Source organism: Vombatus ursinus, unplaced genomic scaffold (genome assembly GCF_900497805.2).
Source record: "Vombatus ursinus unplaced genomic scaffold, bare-nosed wombat genome assembly UNPS02014935.1, whole genome shotgun sequence".
NCBI classification, from domain to species: Eukaryota; Metazoa; Chordata; class Mammalia; order Diprotodontia; family Vombatidae; genus Vombatus; species Vombatus ursinus.
Window position 1 is genome coordinate 4,627,846 of NW_020954713.1, and position 23,369 is coordinate 4,651,214.

The window sequence follows — 23,369 nt, forward strand, 5'->3', positions numbered from 1 at the left end:
AGATTCCTATGGCACAGGAAGATAAAGAAAAGATTGCTGTCATTTGTCCAGCTGAATTTTACCAACTCAAATGTATGCCTCAAGGCATCTGTGGGGCTCTTGCCACCTTCCAAAAGAATGATAAAGTAGTTGGTGACAAGAATTACCTTCAAGTGTGGGTATTGATGGCATCATTATCTTTGGGAAGACCCTGGAAGGACATGAAGACAGACTGATGAAAGTGCTGAATCAGCTGAAGGAAAATGAGCTGAAGCTTTCAGTTGACAAGTGGCAGTTTCTGAGAGCCCTGTCAAGTATGGTGGGTCACATGACATCACAACATGGTAAGAGCACTGACCCAGAAAAGACAGAAGTGCTCCTGACTTGGACATGGCCAAAATCCTTTGAAATCTGAGAGCTTTTCTTTGATTCAGTGATTACTATCAAAGGTTTAAAAAAAAAACTATGCTGCTCTTACTAAACCACTGACCGACCTCATTCATGAACACGTGATTAAAAAGGCACAGGAGCAGAAAGACAAGAAACACAAGGTTGTTTCGAAGCCAACAAACCCTTCTGGAGACCTCTCGACTAACAGACATGAAGAACCTCTTAGAGACTCGGTCAACTGCTGGACACATTAGCCAGTGTTGGCCTATGATGACCCAAACAAGCCTCCTGTCATGCATACAGATGCCAGCTTAGAAGGCTAGGGAACAGTGCTGTAGAAACAAAGTGATGCTCACATAAAATTAGTTGCATTTGTTAGGACAGGCTTAAATGGCAATGAGACCTCTGACCCCCCATTCACAAGCTGAAGTTTTGGCTTTGAAGTGTGCTCTCAGAGAGATATTTAAAGACAATGTGTATGGAGCAAAGTTCCAAGTATGGGCTGACAACATCTACTGGCGTACTCCGACCAGTGCTAAGTTCAATGCTATTTTCCAGAGATAGGTGGCAGCACTAGCTACCTAGGAATTTAGCATTCACTGCTGACCAGGAAAGACTACTGTGAATGTTGATGCACTATCCAGAAGACCACAGGACATCAAAGCTGGGATAACACCTGAAGAAGGAGTGGAAGCTGTAGGTAACAACCCAAGAGCTGCATGGAAGCAGGAGGTGGTACAGCTAAAAATTTGGGACTTCTACCAGACAACAAGAGAGCAGCAAATGGGAATCTCACTCACTTCATTGACCAACCTTCTTTACTTCAGGTGTCCATGGATGACAGTGAGGAGAGCAGATAGTTGACAAAAGGTTGCATGAAGTCATACAAGCTAAAAAGAGAAGTGCACATCTCCCGAAAGCCCCTTACTACTGAGAAGTTGGCAAGAGCTGGAGCCGAGCAATGGAGGACCACTCTGGGCTGTCACAGATCAAATATGTGATACCAAGAACCAGTTGATGCTGTTCAAGGCAAATTACTCTGTAATAAAGGCTCTACATTATGATTTTGGCCATATGGGTCAAGAAAGGAATCTCGAGCTAGTGAGAAACATATTTTATTGGCCTAAGACGGCCACAAATATCATAGAGGAATCTGAGGTTTATGCCTATTTTGTGCAAAGAAAAGTACTACCAACTCATGCTGGTTACTCAGAGAATATAATCACTAGCAAAATGTGTGAACTTGTCTGCATTTATTTCCTATTTCTGGAAGAAGCTATCAAGAACATAAATCATATATTGGTGATAACACCAATTTCACTAGGTATGCTCAAGCATATACAACCAGGAACCCAAAAGCCTCCATAGTTGCTAAAGTACTGTGGGAGAGGTATTTCTCAGTGAATGAGCCTCCTACCAGGACCCAGTCAGGACCAAGTAGAGAAGAGGAAGCAAAATGCTCAAAGGGGTGGCAAACCTTGAGGAGCCACTCAAAGGGACCCATAAACTGATCATTTCAGCTGCTCTCTGATGAACACGTTAGGAACGCTGAAATCAGAACGAAAATGTCGGTGGCATCAGCATGTGACTTTCCTTGCACATGTGCACAACTACACTTGGTATGATCCCAGTTGCTTTATACCCTACTTGCTGATATTTAGGCAAGAGCCATGCTTACCAATTGACTTGTATGGAGAGGGGGGAGATGCAAGCATTCCTGACTAAAATATCTGTTGAGAAATACAAGAATGCATGAGTGGGATGTAGGATGTGCACAGGGACAGGCACAAGACAAAGCTTACCACAGTTACATTTTCATCGTGGAAGAATACTAAAAGAGATAAATGGTGATTAGATATTCCTATTCATTGTCAGGCCCTTTTATAAAGTGACAGAGTCCTGTTAAGATACCTTGCCATGCAAGTTAGCAGACCAATGGAAATCGACTCCATACTTAGTTGTGGAGAGCCTAGGCAACTTGTGTGTTGATGAAGTAGCCCCTAGACTAGTAGGGGCCCAGACAAGATCATTGATCATCATCACTTATTGCCAACTGTTGAGTCAGTGAGCTTCTCTATTTCCCACCTGGCTTCTCCCTCACGACTCAGGAACCTCTTCTTTCTGCAAGATCAAATCAGCCCTAGAACCCACAGGTCAATACACTCCGCCCCTAGGATCCCACCCTCCCTCTGATTGGAGGTTGGAGACTTCTCCCCTCAACAGCCTCCATTTATAAGCCCAGGTCAGCCATCTCTTCATTTACTACCTGGCTTCACTCCTCTAGATTTTCCCAGCATGATGGAGAAAATGCCTTCTCTCCCCCACATAGTTTTCTTTTGTGTTTTGGTTTAGATTACGAGTTCCTTGAGAATAGGGATTGTCTTTTGCCTTTCTTTTTATCACTAGCACTTAGCACAGTGCCCGGCACACAGTAGGCACTTAACAAATGTTTATTGACTAACTCCTGGATGGTCAGGTTGAGAGACACTTAAAGATGACTGAATCCAACTAGTACTGCTGCCCGAGAGTCTCCTTGGGGCCAGACAATTTCCTCAGAACACAATAACACTACTAGCCAACCTGAGCTCCTTATAAGGTCAGATTTAGATGGATAAGACTATAGTTCTGATGAGGATTATGATCAGCCGTTACCATCCACTAGTACAAGTACAGGTACAGATAAGTTCACAGGAGGTCACAGGAGGGTTTGGACACTCACTGACCAGACTAATTGATAATGCCCCAGGTGAAACTGAGGATATGGTCATCTATGTATCCAGATGATAATGCCAGTGCTGACCTTGAATGTAGTTACATATCTTTATAGAGACATTTCTGGTTATTATATTTTCATGTTGTGTTCTTTCTTTACATTGGTATTGTGCCTGTTTTGTAGCTCCATGAGTCTGTAAACTTTGCTTAATTTTGTTGTTTGGTCTATCATGTTGTTGAGTAGGTCTACCATTGTTATGATTTCTATGCCTGTTTATTTTTGTTTGTGGATATGCACTAGCTTCTGTGAAATGTGCATATGATGCATCCTACATGTGACTGAGGCCTGTAGTCACTACAGCAACCTGCCAAGTGATGCTCCACATTGTACCATGTATGTCACAGGGATTGCTGCCATCTCTTTGCTGTACAGGGTGCTTTAAGGTGATTTCCTTGGATGTTGGTTGATAACCTTCATTCTGTTACATACTAATAAGTGTTTGGTTCAAAGCTGTATAAGGTATTGGTGCCAACCTTGTCATATCTGATTGTGCAAGGAACGTCAAAATTTCAAACCCTGAGGTCAAACAGTTCTGTCCTCCCAGCTTGAGAAGAGAGGAAGCTAGCACAAGATTACGACTGAGGGCAAGGATTTTGCCCAGTGCAGGGGGTCTTTTGAGGATCTCTTTAGAGAAAGAGAAATGAGAGGACAAGGAAATAAGGGGGAAGTGTTGGCCATACCCCTCAGCCCCCTAACCACACATACACAAAACAGCAGTGTGAATGTGTGGAGGCAGCAACATCTTCAGTCCCCTTCTCCAAACCCAAGCCTCCACGGAAGACCATGAGAGACTTAAATGATGGTGTACGTGGATTATTTTTTTCTTTTCTTTTTTTTTACTGTGAGGGTTCATTAGCTTGGAGCACTGAGAGGAAATTAGACATCCTTACTCCACTTCTGCCTTACTTGAGCTGCATACACCTGGCACCTATTTATAATTGTGTCCTTTTATTTTTATTCTGTTAAAGACTGCATTTGATCGCTCTAATCCTATTTCTCATAAACACCTGTGGCTGATGCTGTCCTCACATTTCCTGGTGTCCCTGTATTCTAGGCCTGAGGTAGTTCTGAGAGTCACAAAGGGGACCGTGGCCTTTCCCGGCACAAGGCTGGAGCTCACTGTTGGAGGAGACTTCTTGCTCTCTAACTGGGCACATCAACACAAGTCATTTCATCCCTATACTTCCAACGGCAGAACTATGAAGAACTTGGGTCATTTAAAAAAAAAATCTGCTTCATCGCCATGAGCCTGATAGTAATTGAAGGTTACACCTGTAATTTATAGTCTAAGAATGCTGCCTAAAGCACTGGGAGGGCAAGTAACTGGCTCAGGGTCCCAGAGGCAGGATGTATCAGAAATAGGACTCAAACCATGCCTTGGAGGCCAGCTCTTAATCTACAACACCACACTGCTTCTCAATTTAAAAAGGTGGTACAAAATAAATACAAATTACTTGGGGCTGGCAAGGGCATCAGGAAAGGTTTCATGTAGGAATCAGAGAATCTGAGAGTTGTGGTATCAGTGTTATCCAGTCCCACCTTTACTCGAGAGGACCCTAACTATAATATCCCTGACAGTGCTCCTCCCCGGTCTCTGCCTGGAGACCTCCAAGAAGGGTTTTCAAGGCAGACTCTGGGATGGGTAAAAAGTTTTTCCTAATATCAAACCTCAATTTGTATCTTTGGAACCTTCACCCAGACAGAGCAGCCCTTCAAATATTTGAGCACAGCTGTCACGTCCCCCCAGTTCCTTCAATCAGTCTTCATGACATGGACTCAAGGACGTGGATGTTACCATTCTGGCTGCCCTCCTCTAGACACTCCCCAGCTTATCCACGTCCTTCTCAAACTGTGGTATGCATGGCTGAACAGAATACCTGAAGTGAGGTCCTTATCCCTACACTGAAGAACTGATTAGTAGACAGTAAGATGAAAAGGTCAATAGGTCATATTGTGAGGTGAAGATATCAGACGTAGTTGTGAGGTAATGGAAAGAGGACTTGGGTTCAAACTTTAGCTTCATTTGCTACCTACATGGTTCTGTGTCTACAAGTCACATAAATTCGACAAACATCTACTAAGGATCTATTATGGGCAAGAAACTGGGAGACAAAGGCAAAAAAATGGCCCAGTTCCAATACATTCAAACAATTTATATTCCACTAGGGGGATAAGACTCACAAGCAGATAAGTATATTTACAAGGTAGGGAGAAATAACTGCAAAGCATAGAAGCAGACAAAGCAAACACTTTTAGCTGGAAAGTTCAGGTTAAACTTAATGATACAGGTATTATCTGAGCTGAGCTAAGCTGAGCCTCTCAAAAAGAGGATTTTGAAGGGCAAAGTCAAAGAGGGAATACATTATGGGAACAGGGGATGACCAATCTAAATAGGCAGTGGTATAAGATGGCATAAAGAGTTCAAGGAATAGCTCCTAGTCCAGTCTAGCCAGGATATAAAATGTGTGAGAGTAGTAAGAAAACAGGCTGGAAAGGTATATCAGAAACAGGATTTCAGAGGGTATTAGATATGCCAGTCTGAGAAATTCACATTTTGTTCTATGGGAAATAAATAGTAAATAGAGTTTTTTGAACAGAGAAGTGGTAAGGTCAAACTTTATCCTTAGGAATATTCTTTTAGCAGAAGTACAAAGGATGGTTTGTGGAGAGGCAAGAGCTTGGAGGCAAAGAAGCACATTAAGTAGAAGGCTATCCCAATTGTTTGGGGTAGGAGTGATGAGGGCCTTGCACTAAGGTACTAAACATATGAGCAAAGAGAAGCGAAGGGATATGAGGGATGCTGGGGAGAGAGATGAGCTCTGCCAACTAATTGGACAGAGGAAAGTGAGAGAAGCTACTCACTTATCCTCTTCTTAAAATGAGGAGACTAGATTAGATTTTGATCACTTATGATCTCTTCCAGCTCTAAATCTCAGACCCTAGGAAAGGGTAGAACCAGAAGAATATACACAATGGTTACAAATAAATGGGAAAAAGTAGTATAAAGCATCTGAACTCGGACTGAATGAAATCTCAGATTATAGGTGTAACCCAAGTCCCAAAGCCCATTAGCATGGGACTCTCTCCTCACTCGCGGAGGTCGATGTGAAGCAGAGTTTGAGAGAGAAGAAAGATCCAGCGTCTTCAGTTCCTTTGGGACTCTTCTGTCTTCCAGCTTTAAGAGAAGCGACAACATCAACCTCACCTGAGGTTACTAAAGGAAAAAAAAGACTCTGGGAAGAAGCCCACATGGAGAACTTCCATCACATCCCCCATTCCCAGCTTGCTACACCAAAGAGTTCAGGGAATTTTCCTCAGATGAGATCTACAATCCTCCTCCTTGGCTGAGATGTTACTTCATTTCCAAGAGTTCCTTCAATATGTGTTGTCTGCTATGTATTCTCAATTTCATACTTTCTCTGATTTCTGTTCTGCTAACATCTTAGATAAATGACCTTCCTTGCTACTTGCTATGTGTGTTCATTATGGAACTGGCATTTGGTGGGAAAGCAGTGAGACCTTGAATAGAAAGCTTGGGATCCGCGGCTCCCCATTAAGGAGTAGCGATCAGAAGTTTAACTTGAACCTGAAAACCATATCCCCTCAATCAACCACTTTTAAGGGAGGACATAGATATAATTCTAGTTCAGTGCCTCCTCTCTCTGAGGAGAGAAGAGTCAGCTTCTGACCTCCATCTCCTGCTCCCCCTCTTGGCAGGAATTAAAGTCTCCCTTGGAGAACAGAGGAAGGGGAAAAGAGTGGAGCCATCTATTACCTCCTCCTGCAAGCCACAAAGGACACCCATGTTACATGTGGGTAACAGCCTTGCTACACTTGCAATGACCAATCTTAGTTCTGGAGGACAGATGATGAAATACACTTTCCTCCTCTGAGTAGAGATGTGGACTACAGTTGTGGAGTGTTGCATCCACTGTGATTCTGGATCTCTTCTTTGATCGGCTTAGCTTGAGTTACACTTTAGAGGAAGCTAGGGATTCTAAGACAGAGGTGAGAGTATTCCAGACATGAGACACAGGAAGTAGAATAGCCTGTGTGAAAACAAGCATGAAAGCCAGTTTGGCTAGACCATGGGGTGCATGAAGCAGGTGAGCCTAGAAAGGCAGATGAGAATCAGGTTACGAAGACCTCTAAATGAAAGAGTTCATCTCTCATTCTAGAGGCAATAGAGAGGCACTGAAGTTTCTTGAGCTAGAGTGACATTCAGGAACATCACTTTTGGCAGCTCTGTGGAAGATGGAGTGGAGAAAAAAAAGAGACTGGAGGCAAAGAGGTATTGAGGCTATCGCAATAGTTCAGGAGAGAAGTGAAGAGGACCTGAACCAGAGTGGTTGTAGTGTGGGCAGAGAAAAGAAGGAAGTCAGGGAAGTACTATCAGCATGACTTGGCAAATGATAAATAAGGGTCAGGAAGGATAGGAGCCTTGTGGTACCAGCAGACACTTAGCTGGAAGTATCTAAGAAATAGTTGCAAATGCTGACCTAAGCATAAAAGGAGGGCCAGGACTAGAGATATAGATTTACTAGTCATTTAAAAAGAGTTAATATTGAGGGGCAGCTAGGTGGCACGGTGGATAGAGCACTGGCCCTGGAGTCAGGAGGACCTGAGTTCAAATCCAGCCTCAGACACATAACACTCACTAGCTGTGTGACCCTGGGCAAGTCACTTAACCCCATTGCCTAGCCAAAAAAAAAAAAAGTTGTCTTAAAAAAAAAAGTTAATATTGAAAGCTATGGTATTTAACATTTAAGCTTCCCTAAGGAAAATGCACAGACAGAAAAGAGGGCTGAAACTGAATTCTAGAGAAAGCCAACATTTAAGTGCCAGGAGGAACAAAAGGAGAAAGTAGATGAAACAGGAAAGAAACAGCTGGAGTCCACACCAAGAGAAGGCTGTGTCACAGCAAAATAAGCGCCCATCCGATGCAGAATGGTTAAACAAATTATGGCATATGAATGTAATACAATTTTTTGTTTGTTTGTTTTAGGCAATTGGGGTTAAGTGACTTGCCCAGGGTCACACAGCTATGAGTGTCAAGTGTTTGATCTGAGGCCACATTTGAACTCAGGTCTTCCTGACTTCAGGGCCAGTGCTCTATCCACTGCGCCACGTGCTGCCCTGAATGTAATATAATTTCAAGGAAGTTGGTCTTTCACAGACCCAATTACAGAACAAGGGTCTTATAACTAGACCACACCAGGTGATCCCTTGAGGTCCTAATAAGTCTACTGAATAAGTAAGGAAACAATGCCAGGTAATGAAGAATGATAGGCCACACCTCTGAGGAGGGAGCCTCAAAGGGGAATCCAGCTCCTTAACAGGGGTCAAAGGGAAGCTGGGAGAAACTTTGAGAAGCTGGGAGAATGGAAAAGCATAACGAAATGGGGCACAATGAAAGGGGCCACAGATCTGAGGTCAAATCTACTTGGACAGGTACACAGAATGTCTGGACAGCAGTTGTGTTGCTGAACCCTGCCCTCCTCATCTTCCTCTAGACCCACCACAAGGAAGGCAGTAATCTTGAATCACCTCTCTTCCTTCTGGCTCCAGGAAAAGTTAGAAGCTTGTCCTTCAGGGAATGTGAAAATCTGTTTGCCTTTCTTTGTTTTAAATGTTTACTTTGTCTATGTGACCAAGAGGTCCTCCTACTTCCGGTGTACTTACAAGAAGCCAACTACCTGAAGAAGGAATATCCTCAAGGAAAAGGGAAAAGTAGATCTGACAGTGAGGTGTTTGTCAAGTATTCTGCTGTCTCTGTCTGGGGGCTTAGAGCTTTAAAAAAAATTGAGGAAAAATTACAGCTCCTTTGAAACAACTTCCCAGTGCAGAGGAGGACTATTTATACCTGGGGAAATCCAACTTGGTAGGATGAAAAGGACAAATAGGAGTAACTGAACAACAAACACTACACCAAAGATTATTGTGCTGAACAAGTTCAGAGAAACCTGGGAAGCCTTGAATAAACTGATGCAAATGAAATGAGCAGAACTAGGAGAAAAATGAATACATTTACTACAGTATTGTGAAGAAAAAAAAACAATTTGTTAAGACTTAAGAATTATGATTGACACAAAGACCAATCACATTCCCAAGACTGGTAATGAGTCATGGTTCCCATGTCTTGCTACAGAGTTGATAGACAAGAGGTAAAGTTTGAGATGTGCACTTTCAGAAATAGCCAACGTGTGGATTTGTTCTATATACCGAACGTTTATTTGTCACAAAGGAAGGGCTTGGGGGAAGGGGGGTAGGAAGGAGAGAATTAGGAAGGACAGTGGAAATAGTAATAGTGATATTTAATCAATGGAAGAGAAAGAAAAGAAAGTCAATGAATCATTAAAAATACACAGAAAGGAGCGGAAGGAAGTTCAGAAGGACAGAAACAAACAAGGCAATGTTGAAACCACCATGTTAAATTTGAAATATACACAAAATGGTATATGTAGTGGAGATTCAGTTTCAGATGCAATCAGTTATTTGTATAGGAACATGTTCATGATATCAAGTTCAGAATTAAAAGGAAAATTTTTAAAAAAATTAACTGCTCATAGAAACACAGGAAGGAGACTTTCAAAAATGGGAGAGGTGATCAATAGTGACAAATGCTACAGAGAAAATGAGGTTGAAGGAAAAAGCCAATGGACTTGATAATGAACAGGTTCCGGTGACCTTTTGAGAGAGTAGTTCCAATGTAGTTAAAGCCAAAGAGCAGAATACTCAAGGGTGAATTGGTGGTGAGGTCGTGAAACAATGGATACAAACCTCCTTCCTAGAGAAGCCTGGTGGTAAAGGGAAGTAGGCTGCACGCTAGCTACCTTGAGCAAGTGACAGGGTTTTTGGACATGAGGATGAAAAAGGTGACACTATAGTTTTATTCAGATGTAACACTGCATGGCCTCCTCTGTTGGACTTTCAGGAGGACATGGTCAGGAATCACACAGGATGGGTTGGGACATCTACTACTGGAGGGAACTTTTGAATCCCTGATGCCACAGGGCCATTGAAGTGTGTGCATAAGAGCCACTAGAGCCTCTGTGCTTTTGCTCAGGTTGCCTACCTTCCCACCTACCCGCCCACCTCTCCCCCTCACCTGGCTTTTCCTCATTTCTGCCTTCCAGAATTCCTGGCTTCCTTCAAGACTCAGTTCAAATGCCACCTTCGGCACAAAGCTTTTCTTGGTCCTCTCAAGTGCTAGTCTGTATCTTGTATGTGCATACATGTTTACATAGTCTCCCCACAAGGGAATGTTAGCTCCTCAAGGGCAGGGGCTGTTTTAGTCTTCTCTTTGTATCCCCATTGCTTGGCATCTCTGGTACATAGTAAATATTTAAGAAATGCTGGCTGATTGACTGTTTGATTGGACTCCCTTCTCTCTATCCTTCAAAGCCCCGATCATGTACCCGCCTTACCTGATTACGTGGCCCAAAGTGGTGTCTCCTTCCTCTGAACGCCTAAATTGCTTATTATCTAAACCACTCATTTGGCACACAGCATAAATTTCCTTGTATCGTCAGTTGCCTTACTGTATGTTTTACTTACCCATATGCATTGTAAACTCCTTGATGCAAGGGATGATGGTCTCATAGCCCCCACAGAACCTAGGCACAGTGTCTTTCACATATATACACACACATATTCAATATAACTGAAAAAACTGAACTAATTGAAAAACACAGAAATTATGGAATCAGACTTTCTAGAAATAAAATTTTAAGCATCAGATAGGAAGAATCAGGGCCTTCCGATCACTCCTAATCACCATTTACTGCCCCATACTTCTTTAATTTTAAGAATGTCATCTCATTGGTGTATTTCCTCTACCAATATCTATCAACAACTTGGTATTCTGGTTTTCAAAAGTTACCATGGACAAAAAAAGTCCATCCTCCTGCAGCCAACCTGCCGATTAGGCTAGTCCTCGTACGACAGACAGAAGGCCGTGGCAGGACTTATCCTTGAAGTTTGGGAAGACCTGCCAGATCTGTACAAGTGCCACTGCCACAGCCTTCAAGAACCTCATGTCATCTCCATGCCAAAAGAAGGCATCAAGACACTTTAGTGGACACTGCCCCACACATTAAATAAATTAAAAACAAAAAACTTTTAGTGAGGTATGAGATGAAGTTTTTTAAAATATAAGATTTTAATTAATTTTTGAAAACTTCCTTTCCACTTGATAAAAGCGTCAAGGGAGGCATGCGATGCAGTGGAAAGAGAACCACTCCGAGAATCGGAGAACCTGGGTTCAAGTCCTGCCTTTGACACTTGCCACCTTGGGCAAATCAATTAATCTCTCTGGACCTCAGTTTCCTCATCTGTAAAATGAAGGTCCCTGGACTAGACGGCCTCTGAGGTCACTTCCAGCTCTCGACTTAGGATCCTGTCATCAAAGGGAGGGGTTAGACTTGTGCTGCTTAACCTCAAGCAGCAAAACTGGAAGGAGTGAGTGAACAACGCGAATTAACTCTGCTTTCTGAAGCCTGGGGTGAGTTCTTCTGTCCTTGGGAAGCCCCTGTCTCTCAAAGTGCAGAGTCATGTACTTAAGGAACTGCCAAAAACAAACAAAGCCAGAGAGCCGGCTATGAATGAGTGAAGGAAAGAAATACAGAGGATCTTTAAAAATTCTGAGCGGCACAAACGGCCTCCTCAGCTAAAAATATGTCTGACGTCTTGGGTAAGGCTAGGACATATCCAAGGTCCCCACAGCATGTGAGACAGAGAGGTGCAAGACCTAGGTCAGGAATAAAAAGGCACCATTGCCACCATATCGCCATAACCTTCATGATTCCATTACTAATGGAGTCACAGTGTTAACAGGTTTGGGGATTTTCCCCCTGCTGAAATGACTACAGAATCACAGGGCTAGCTAAACAACAGCTCAAATCACTTAAAAAAAAAGAAAAAAAGATCTGGAGGTTTTAAAGAACCACAAGCCCAATGTGAGTGAATGGTATGCCACGGCAGTCAAAAACTTAAGAACACTCTTGGGCTGTATTGAGAGGCACTGAGTCTAGAACAAGGGACTGAACTGGCTTCCTGCACTCTGGGGTGAATGAATTATACTCATTTCCACGTTTAGGAAGAGGGTTGCCAAACGAATATATCAAGTGGAGGGCAGCCAGGATGCTGAGAGGACTGGAAACCATGCCGTATGAAGACTGGCTGAATGGACTGGGGATGTTTAAGTTAGAAAAGAGAGGGCTACAAAGAAAGCAGAGGAAAAGGACCTATACATACAAAAAATATTTATAGCATCTCTTTTTGTAGTGGTGGCAAAGAACTGGAAATTGAGGGGATGTCTATGTTTGGGGAACAGCTGAACAAACTGTGGCATACCATTGTGATGGAATACCATTGTGATGAAATGATGAAGGGGGTGGTTTCAAAAAAACCTGGGAAGACTGCTTATGAACTGATGCAAAGTGCAGTGAGCAGAATGAGAAGAAAAATTTATACAATAATGACAATATTGTAAAGATAATCAACTGTGAAAAACTTAGTAACTTTGATCAATACAATGATCCACCATAACTCTAAAGGACTCATGATATAAAATGCTCTCTACCTCCAGACAGAGAACTGATGTACTCAAAGTGCAAAATGAAGCATATTTTTCTTCTTTTCTTTATTTTTCTCTATTCAGAATATGGCTAATCCAGAAATGTTTTGTGTGACTGTATATGTACAATGAGTATAATATTTCTTGCTTTCTCAATGAGTTGGGGGAGGGAGGGAGGGCAGGCCAGAATATGGAACTGAAAATAAAAATAAATTTAAGGGAAAAATAAATGTGTATGTACTGAGCTCAGTGGTGGCTCTGTAACCTGAAGAATGTGCTGTAATCATACTCCTAGATGTCCTTTTTGTGGGAGGCAATCATATTAACCCCAAAGCACAGAATCTGATTCACAGTATATGTTACATTACCTGAGTAGAATAAATACAGCTTTTTAAAAACAGGAGAGACATTTAGAAGGGTCTTCAAGTATTTTAAAAAGCTGTCATGTGGAAGAAGAATCGAGACGAGGTCCTGCCAGATTAATGTTATTTGCTTTTTTGACAGGGTTTATGAATTGGTAGATAAGGGTCAAACATTAGAAATGATTTACCTAGACTTCAGCGAAGCGTTTGATAACATCTTTCATGCTATTCTTGGGGTACGGTAGGGATAATGGTGGGGATGTGAGTTGGAAAATATGTTTCAATTACATGGATTTGGAACTAGCTGAATGGACAAACTCAAAGAGGAGCTCTTAAGGATTCCTTGTACACGGTATTTCACATCCTGATTCTGTTCTTGACACAGGCTGTCTGACCCTTATGCCTAAAATGCTTCATCGCCACCTTTTAGAATTCCTGGCTTCATTCAAAACTTAGCTAAAAAGTTGCCTCCTAAAGCCTTTCCTGATCTCTCCAGCTGGTAAAGTCCCCCCAAATTACTTTGTATTCACTTAGCAAATATTTTGTTTACTTAAATGGATTCTTTGTTTCCCCCAACAGAATATCATAAAGCAGGATGTGTTTCGTTTTTTTGCTCATTTACCTCTAGCACCTAGGACAATGACTGGCACACAGTAGATGCTTAATAAATACTTCTTGATTGACTGATTGATGGCTCCGTGTCAATTTGAAAAGAGGTCTGCAGGGTAGTACCCCCTGGGAACTGTGCTTGGCCTTGTACTGTTTAACATTTTTACCAAAGACTTGGAGAAAAGGCAGAGGCAGCATCCTTAACAAATATGCAAGTGAAACAAAACCAGGGCAACTAACACACTGGATGCCATCAGGAATCTGAAAAGGCCAGAACCCTGGGCAAAATCCAATAAGACGATATTTAACAGGGCAAATAGATTCTTACACTTGAGTTCAAGAAATCAAGTTCACTAGTATAAGAAGGGAGAGGTACAGTCAGAAAGCAGTGGGCCTGAAAAAGATCTAGGGGCTTGAGTGGATCACAGACTCAACATGAGACACCAGGAGGGTGGGAAAGCTAAAAGAAGGCTCATGTGATCTAGGACTATACCTAAGAGGTACAGCTTCTAAGAATAGGGAATATTGCTCCTTTCTCTCTACTCTTCTCTGGACAGATGACTCAAGCTCCACTGCCTTTCTTTATTTCTGCCACACATTTTAATGGATAGGCAACTTGAAGCATCTACTGTGATTATTCTGATGGGAAAAGAAAGGTTAAAACTGTGAAATAACAAGTAAAACACCTAGCAACTTGGTGAAAGATTACAAACATAGATATTTAACATCTATTATTATATATCATATTATATTATTAATATATTAATTATATATTAATCTATTAATGTATATATAATATATATTATAGTATTCCCAGGGTGGCATCTGATATTTGGTGTAGTACAGGGAATCTTAAAATCTTTGACAAACCTGAGGCTTCTTGAAGACCCTAATAAATACGAGTTAAGAGACTAGCAGTTTATATAGAAAAGTGACACAGCTTGCTCCAACAGCTGACTCATTTAATCTTAGGCAACCCATTTAAAAGAAGCACCATGGTATAGTGAAGAGAATGTTGAACTTGAAGTTGGGAAGGTTCAAATTCGGTCTCTTTCACTTAGGCAAGTGCCACTTAATCTGTGGGACCTTAGGCAAATAACAACCTCTCTGGGTCTCAGTAAAATAAAAGAAGAGGGTTGGATTCCATTGGGTTTAAGGTCCCTTCCACCTCTAAATCTCTAATCCTTACGAACTGTAATTGAGCCAATCTATACACAAGGAGTATTTACCTAGCTCCCAGGCAGTATTATAAACTTCTATGCATAAGGAATATTTAGCTAGTTCCCAGGCAGCATTATAAACTATCATTAGTGGTTTTTCAAACCTTCTGAAGTTCTCAAATTACACGCCTGCAAGTAAAGGAGATAAAGTGTCAGAGGCAGCTGGCACAGTGATATAGAGTTGACTTTGAAGCCAGGAAAACCCGTTTCCAGTCCTCCCTCTGACACATGGGACCCTGGGCAAGTAAGTCCCTGAACTTCTCAGTGCTCTAGGCAGCTCTCAGAAGGTGCCGACATGGATTGGTAGAGGGTATTTACTCCTCTGGGAGTTTCCTAATCACTGGACCAGTCTCTGTTGCTAAAGTAAAGGAGAGATGTCCCATAAACCTCGGCTCCTCTACCACTGATGGCTATTTCTGGAGAAGTTTTTTTGTGACAAAGATCACATGGGCTCCTTAGTCTGCTTCCATTTGTCTGGATAGGAGGAAACAGAAATGTTTAGTCCACTTTTGACTATTCTTGAAGTAAGCTTTCAGAGATATCTTAAAAGACACAAATAGCCTTCCCTCTACTTGGGCTAAATAAAGTGAGCTCAGGGGACACTGCTTCCACTTTGTTGCCTAAAAACAACAAAGGAATCTTTCACTGAGGGCGATTAGAATAGACCCAGAAATGGCACACTAGGTTAACTTATACCTTGAAGAGCTGGCGGAGTTATGTGTTAAGTTCAAGTTATAAGGATTTAGGGGCAGGGATTTGAGAGGTCCCAAGATGAGGGATGAGAATGTATGGCTTAGGGGGAAAGGATTAGCTAGTAGATAAAACCTGAAACAGATGGGACTAGAGTAGGAGAATGAGTAGAGGTGGGTTACCTTCTGGGAACAAAGTGGGTGACAGCTCTGAAGCTAAGGGAATGAGATGACCACTTTGGTTAGAAGAAAAAGGGACATTGGTGACAACTCTAATCAGAAAGGACAGTAATGGAGTGACAACTCTTGGTCAAAGGGGACTAGGAATGGAATGAAAACTCTGGTCAGAAAGGATGAAAATAAGGATAACAGATCTGAGCAAAGGGATAGGGAATAGGGGTGACATCCCTGATGGGAGAGGATGGAATGACAGTTCCAGAGAGAGGGGACAAGAATGAGGTCCACCAGCTACTCAGTCAGTCCCTGTGCTCATGACAACTATCAGCTTGTGATTTTGTCCATTTAACTGTCTGTTCTTGCCATGTTATCACTAGGCCTGTTACCATGTAGAGTCTGCAGCTCCCTGTGTCCATCACTGCCAGTCATCCCATAGTCAATACCATGCCTGTTGGTCTGTCAGCCTGTCCCTCACTGTCAGCGAAACACTCATCACTGTCAATCTCCATGTCCCAATGTCCTGTATCTATCATAACAATGAGTGTGTCCCTCTCAGCCTATCACCCTGTATCTATCATGATAACAATGAGTGTGTCCCTATCAGCCTGCCTATCACCATCCCCAATGTCCTGTAACTGTCACAATAACAAGAGGGTCCCCATCAGCAGGTACCTGGATTCTTCACTGTCTGTCAATCTCTTCACCTGTCCACCTTTGATGTGTCCATCAATCCATTACTCAGTTACTGAGTCCGTTAGCCAAACTCATCAGCCCATAACTTTGTTATTCTGTCAGTTAATTTACAACCTATGTCTATTACCACGTCCATCCATATGCTGGTTGTCCTGTCAGCCTGATGGCACTGATATGCCTGTCAGTCTATCACTGGGTCCTTTGACAGAAGTTAGTCCCTTGATGTTCCAGTGTCAAGGTTACTCTCTCCTGTGTATCAGTCAGTCCCTCTATCAGTCTGTCATTTTTGTCAGCTGGTCACAATTTGTCACGTCTGTTGCTCTGATGCTAGGTCTTCACACCCAGCACTTTGCCATCTCATCAGAGTTGGTCAGTCACTACCCACCACTCTCCTGATCCAGAGTTAATATAAATGCAAATCACTGTGTGAAGCTTAAAGTGCTACATAAAAGTTGATGCTGATGATGTTGATGTTGTTGTTGTTGATGATGATGATGATGATGGCAGTGGTGGTGTCCCTAAGTCACTTGATCATCAGTCTTTTTGTCCCTCAGCCTGTGGCTGTATCCATCTGTCCACCCATCCTTAGCTTTGGCCTCTGAGCTCCATCACTGTCAGACTCTGTTAGCAGTTAGTCCAACCACTGTCATTCTCCTTGTCTCAATCACTCTCTCTGCCATGACTGGGTCGGTCCATCATCAGCCACCCTCCAAGGAGGTGGCACAGTGGACAAAGTGCTGGCCTTGGAGCCCGAAAGGCCTCACTTCAAATGCTGCCTAGCTGTGGGACCCCCTTGGTCACTTGGTGTCTTTCCCCACCTCAGTTTCCTCCTCCATAAAGTGGGCATACCTCCCAGGGCTGCTGGGCAGGGTCATTAGGACTGTTGTTCAGTCCCCCACGTGGTCACTGTCAGTGCACCCAGCACAGAGGGTCAGGGCTGGGAGACCTGCATCCCCCGGCCCTGGGCTCCTGGGCTGGGGTCCCGAAAGGCTGCTGGGCCGGCTGCCGCCCCCGCCCCAGGGTCCCCTCCGAGCGCTGCCTCCCGCCCCTGGCAAGAGCCGGCCCGAGGAGGACAGGAGGTCACAGACCTCGAGGGGGCCACGACCCGGGGTCAGTCGGGCCTGAGCCAGCCCTCAGGCAGCAGAGGAAGAGGAGGCCCGCAGGGGAAGGGACTCGCCCAGGGTCACTCTGGCGGTGGGGCGGGCGCTGTCCCCCGGCCCCCCCGCCGGTCAGCCAGGCCCTCCACTCACCCGCGGCGTGACAGGAGATCCATGGGCGCGGCGGCGGCTGCGCCTCCTCCTCCGCCTCCTCCTCTCCACGAACACAATGACAGCCCCGCCACCCCCACCCCCGCCCCCAGCCCTGCGGCGCCTCTGCGCACGCGCTGCGCCGAGGACGACCCGGCCCGGCGGGCGGGGCGCGAAGCGGGGCGGCGGCTGTCCCGCGGCGGGCCGGCGGGCCGGCGGGCCGAGCGCCCGGACCGGGAGCTCCCCACGCAGGCGCAGCGAGCTCCCGGGCGGACCGCGGCGGGATGTGGCCGGACCGAGGGAGATCCCACGGCGCATGCGTCGGATGGAGGTGGGGGAGGGAGAAGAGGAAGGAGAAGCAAGAGGACGGCTCGGCGGTGCTCGGAGCACACGCGAAGGCTCCCAGCCTCCCGGAGCCTCGTCCTGCCCACCCTCGAGGAGGTGCACGGCAGCGGAGCCCGGGAGGCAGGCGGGGAGCCGCACCAAGGAGACGCCGGTGGGATCACAACGTCTGTGGGCCAACGTCCTCATCTGCAAAATGGATAAACTACCCTCGAGTTATTTCAAGAGCCTCCTGGGCTCTCATGCAACTCAATCAACAAACATTTATTAAGCGCCCACCACGTACCAAGCACCGTGCCAGGCAGATAGACAGAAATTAAAAGGCTACAGAACTGCCCCTGCCCTCAAGGAGCTCACAGTCTAATGGGAGAAACAATACGCAAACAACTGTACAGACAAGCCAAGTGGAGACCATCAAGAGAGGGAAGGCGCTAGACTGGAGGGGGGTAGGGAGGGGCTTTTTGCAGAAGGCGGGGGTTTGGCGGGGGTTTGGCAGGGGCTTCAGGGAGGACAGGGTCCGGGGATGGAGTTCCATCCCTCCACATGGTGGTCCAGGTCCTCCCTGGTCACTGCCTAGCTCTGGGCCGTATGGGACAACATGGACAAACCTGAGAAAGGGATGTTACGGAATGATGGATGTAACAACAAAAGGCATCCATAAAACAAGAAAGGAAAACCATCCTCTAGGGACCCCATTTGCCTCTAGAACGGAAGACCAACCCTCCACAGCCTGGCTCTGGGATTCCCCACAGCTCCCCTTCATGCACTTTCTGTTCCAGCCAAACTGGAACAAGGTAGTGTCTTCAGAAGGGGGCACCCTAGCCTCCCCTCCAAACCTTGGCATGGGATGCAGGAGCTGGGGGTGGTTGCCCTCCCTCACCTCCGCTTCTGAAACTCCTTCACTTCCTTCCTGGTGCTCCTGGCAGCTAGGGCTCTCCCCCTCCTCAATTATTGTCTACTCAGTCATTTGTGTCAATATCGCCTCAGTTAACCCATCTGTAAAATGAGGGTGTTACACTGGATGAACTACAAGGTCTCTTCGGGCTCTGAGTTTATGATCCTGTGGGCCCTTCTTCCTCTTCCCCACCCCAGTAGAAGGTAAGCTCCTTGAGGTCTAGAACTCCTTAGGTGTGAGGCCTCTGTGGCCTCATTGCCAGTACCTCAGTGCCAGTGCTAGTTACTTATTAAATGCATGCTACATTAACCCACTTGCAGAGAACTGCTGGGGGGCTGACATGTGACAATGTATGTCAAAGTGCAAATGTCTGCTGCCATGATGGAGATGATGAAGATGGTGATGATGATGATGATGATGATGGTGATGATGGTGGTAGTGGTGGCACAGGGCTCCATATAAACATACACTATCCCCATGATGAGATGAGAAAGCTGAGAACATGATTTGCCGCCAGGTCACACAATTAAATGAATTGTTACTGCTGAAAATAGACCGGCACCTGCCATTCCCCAATTCAGAAGGACTGCGCCAAGCTTTCAGCATAAGACTTAACTTTCCAAACCAAAGTGCTGCCTGACACACTGACAGACTTCTCCTCTCCTTGTCACCAAGAGCATTTACAGAAAAAATCTCCAGCTCTTCCCCTCTAGACCCAGGAGCGTGAATTGAAAACAAGAGAAGACTGACCCTCTGTCTAAACAATGTGAGAAGGCAGCTTATTTTACAGACAAATAATGAAGACTTAGTGTTTTATTATCACTGAAATACTGTGCTAGGAAAAACAAAACAAAGATTTATAAAAAAGGACACTTTATTATACCTTTTATCTGGTAGGACGTCAGTGCTCTTTAAAATCCTACTATTCAAGTACAAATGTTTATGTTTACAAAGTATTTACAATTTCAACCTTGTTCCTGTATGTTTTAAAACACAACAGCTATCCGGTTACAGTGTTGTTTGTTTTTAAGCCAGCATTTTTATTTATTAAAAGAAAAACCGTTCCCCCTTGAGGCACAACATCTGAACAGCACTTGGACGCAGGCAATGTGCTTCCCCACTGAACGTTTTACAACACTGTCTGACCTGAATGAAAACAAATGTCTCTTAGAGAATAACTGGGTAACTGGTTTCAATGGTGGCCGAAGTAAAATCTCACAACGGTTTTGCTGCTGTGTACCTGAATATACCCTTGAATCATTATAGCGCAATAAGAAAAGCCTGATTTGCATGGTAATACAGAATTTTGCTAACAGTAACAGTCTGAAACTTCCTAGACAACTTTGCTGAACCAAACTTCATTATCTTCTTAAAAACAGAAAGCTTGACCTTCCAAACATGAAGCTAAGGAAACTGGATGAGTCAGAACACTGGGAATGGAGTGTTAATACTCAAATGACTATGTGGAACACTACTTAGGGCAGGAGTAACCTTTCAATGCTATACTCTTAAATATGTATGCTCTTGGTATAAGTCCAATGAGCACGTCAATTCAATTTATGTGTTATTAGGATTACTGAAGTTTAACTAAAATTTCCTTGCCAAGGATATGGAGACTAGATGCCTTCTCACCGGCAGTGACAGGGACAAGAATTACATACAGCAATTATAAAAACACCAGTATTTAAACTTTTAAAAGTTTTTCTGCAATTGGCTCTAAGTTGTCTACCCAGACTGCTATGGGATAACAGGGGGCTTTTACTTAAACAATTAATTACCTTTTGAGAATTCTTCAGCATTTCTAAAATAAATGCATTCAAATTCTATCATCATTTTAAAAGGTTCACTCTGATAATCTAAAGAAAAACTATCAGGGTGGGCAAGTGGAAATAAGTTTGGAGAATTCCTATACATTTTAATTATGCAAGTTTAGAATACTTGTAATATTTGAAACTGTCATACTGAAAAGCAGCATGCACAATGTGATGTTTTCACTTCAAGTAATTCTGTGTGAACAATTCACTTGAAAATCAAAACTTTAACAAATTATGAAATCTCATAAAAGTAGTGAGTTGCTTTAGTACTCCGTTCTTTTTCAAACAACTTCGATTTTATGATCTTTAAACATGTGATCTTTACTGTCTACCTATTTACTTAGAGCTAGAAAAGTGTTTGATTATGTCCAAATCTGCAGGATGCTAGTTTGTTTTTTTTTTAAATTGCAAAGTGGATTAATTTCTTTGACAAATTACTTAAAATAAGAAAACTTAAAGGAAAAATGCTGCATTTACAGAGGAAAAATAGATTTTTCAGTAAAAATGTTAAGCTTTGAATGCTATAAGACATAACTGGCATTTGTTAAAGGGAACAAAAACCCAGTATACCCTTACCCTTCCCTGGACATAAATGAGCACAATATACCCATAGAGAAAAGGTACTATTTAGGCTTTTTCCTTTTGCATACTAAAAATATGGCAAAAGACATGTATGTTAGATGCCATCATCAACCAGCATAGCCACTTAACATTCCATCCACTGCCTTCCCTTATTTAAAACAAACAACATCAACAAAAAACCCTACAACAGGAATCTTCCCTTTTTCTCCTTCAATATCATACAGCTCCACAAATAGTAGATGGTTAAGGTTCTCACCTTTACTAGGCTGAACCAAGATTTGCTCAAGTAGAGACCCTGGAAAGTGAAAATGCGGTGACTGCCCAGAACATCCTGCTTGATAAGACTAGTGTATTTTTTTTCAATGTATTAAAAATTTGTACACATTTACAGTACATAGATCGCTTGGTCTATTTCTGGACCCTCAGATGCTCCATCCACATACATATAAATATATGTTTATATAATGTTTCTCAGCTCCCCTGAAGCTTGGACCTCCAAATGTTCTTGCCATCTCGACTCTCACTTCTCCATCTAGCTTTCACTCTACGTACACTGAGACTAAGGTCACCATAGATTATACAGCAATAAAACAGGTGGTGCCTATGACGATTCTATGGCACTTTAGCTCTAACTAGTCCAAGACATCAGAATCCCAGCATTTTCCTGAAACAATCTGAAGCAGCCCAATGCATGTTAAATAAGCCAATAGACAAAATACAGGGGATGCACCTAGAATGTGCTTAGATGAATAGCATTACCAAACATTTCCTTTAAAAATATGAAAACGAATCAATTTTAGAAAGCACAGAACACAATGGCTACTCTTTGGAATGAAAACTCAATTACAGGTGACTGACTCTAGCTGTTCCCTCCACTAAAAGGACCATGGTTTGTCTTTTCTGGATAAGGTGAAAGAATTAAGTTAACGTCTTATCTAGAATTTTTTTTTTAAGTTTTAAAAAGACTTTCCATTTTATGACTCACTGCACAAACCAATTAGCACAAATGTAATGTGCAAAATATTGTATTACTACAAAGAAATTCTACTAAGTGGCTATCAAAACCCAGTACTAGTGCTCTGGAGAAAACACTGCCATGAATGAAGAAGGAGAGTACTGATCACCATGGTCACTGTTTCCATTAGTTATACAGTACAGAGAGGCTTTCAGGAAGGATCACTTTTCTGTAAGAGAAGGATACACTTTAATAAAATAATTACACTACTTTGTTTTGACAAGAATTTTCCAAAGGTCGTGTGTTTTGGTGTGAGGATGTTTCCAAGGTTCAGAAATAAATAGAATGTCCTCTATGAAGACAGTGGTTTTCTGCCTTAAGAACAGGAAATAGAAAGGGTGTGCCTATTTTGCAGCTGGAGCGTGACCAAAGAAAACAAATATCCCCGCTTTTCCCACGCTCGGCTCAACTAGGCTTGTTAGCTGTCTTTAACCTGACAGTCGACATTCTCATTTGTAACTTAGCCTGCTGACTCTGGCCATCAGAGCTGGCTGGCCCCTGGGCGGGGTTGGGTACACCTGGGGCCTGAAGCTGCGTGGAGGCTGTTGTCACCACCTGCTGTTGGAGGAGTTTCTGCTGAACCACCTGAGCTGTTGCAGTCACTGCAGGGATCATTTGGACCTGCTGACCTGCAGTTGTTGCTTGAGAGAGTGTCACGGTCTGTGGTGACGCCTAGCCCAGAGAAAAGAAAAGACAAGCTAACTGAAAAATCTCACATATGTTATGAAAATGCTACAACAGAAACAAAAAAAAAAGGTGTGGCTAGGGCCTCTGGGAAAGAGAACTACAGGAGGAGCTTCTTTGAAAACTCTGAGTTCCTAGTTGCAGAGGTGGAAGGGAGCCTCAGGCATCCCTTCAGCAGTCCAACCCCTTCATGATCCATATGAGGAAACTGGGTCCCAGAGTGGGAAGTGCCTTGTCTAAGGTTACACAGGGAGGAAGTGGCAGGTCGGGGACTGTCTCCCCAGGGTCCAGTGACTTCCACCCCTGTGTCCTTTAGACTGT

At 43.6% G+C, this 23,369-nt stretch overlaps 2 protein-coding genes across 2 annotated transcripts in view; both read right to left on the reverse strand.

Annotated features, from left to right (window-relative positions):
• The window catches only part of LOC114029642 (E1A-binding protein p400-like), a 122,920-nt gene extending 105,148 nt beyond the window's left edge, over positions 1 to 17,772 (reverse strand). Inside the window, exon 1 of the mRNA XM_027844204.1 lies at positions 17,720 to 17,772. The gene's annotated coding sequence lies outside the window, so the exon portion shown is untranslated. The remainder of the gene's footprint in view (positions 1 to 17,719) is intronic.
• A 2,037-nt stretch (positions 17,773 to 19,809) lies between these two features.
• Positions 19,810 to 23,369, reverse strand: part of EP400 (E1A binding protein p400) — a 141,611-nt gene continuing 138,051 nt past the window's right edge. Inside the window, exon 55 of the mRNA XM_027844122.1 lies at positions 19,810 to 23,036. Within this exon, the coding sequence (XP_027699923.1) occupies positions 22,770 to 23,036 (267 nt within the window). The 3' untranslated portion in view covers positions 19,810 to 22,769. The remainder of the gene's footprint in view (positions 23,037 to 23,369) is intronic.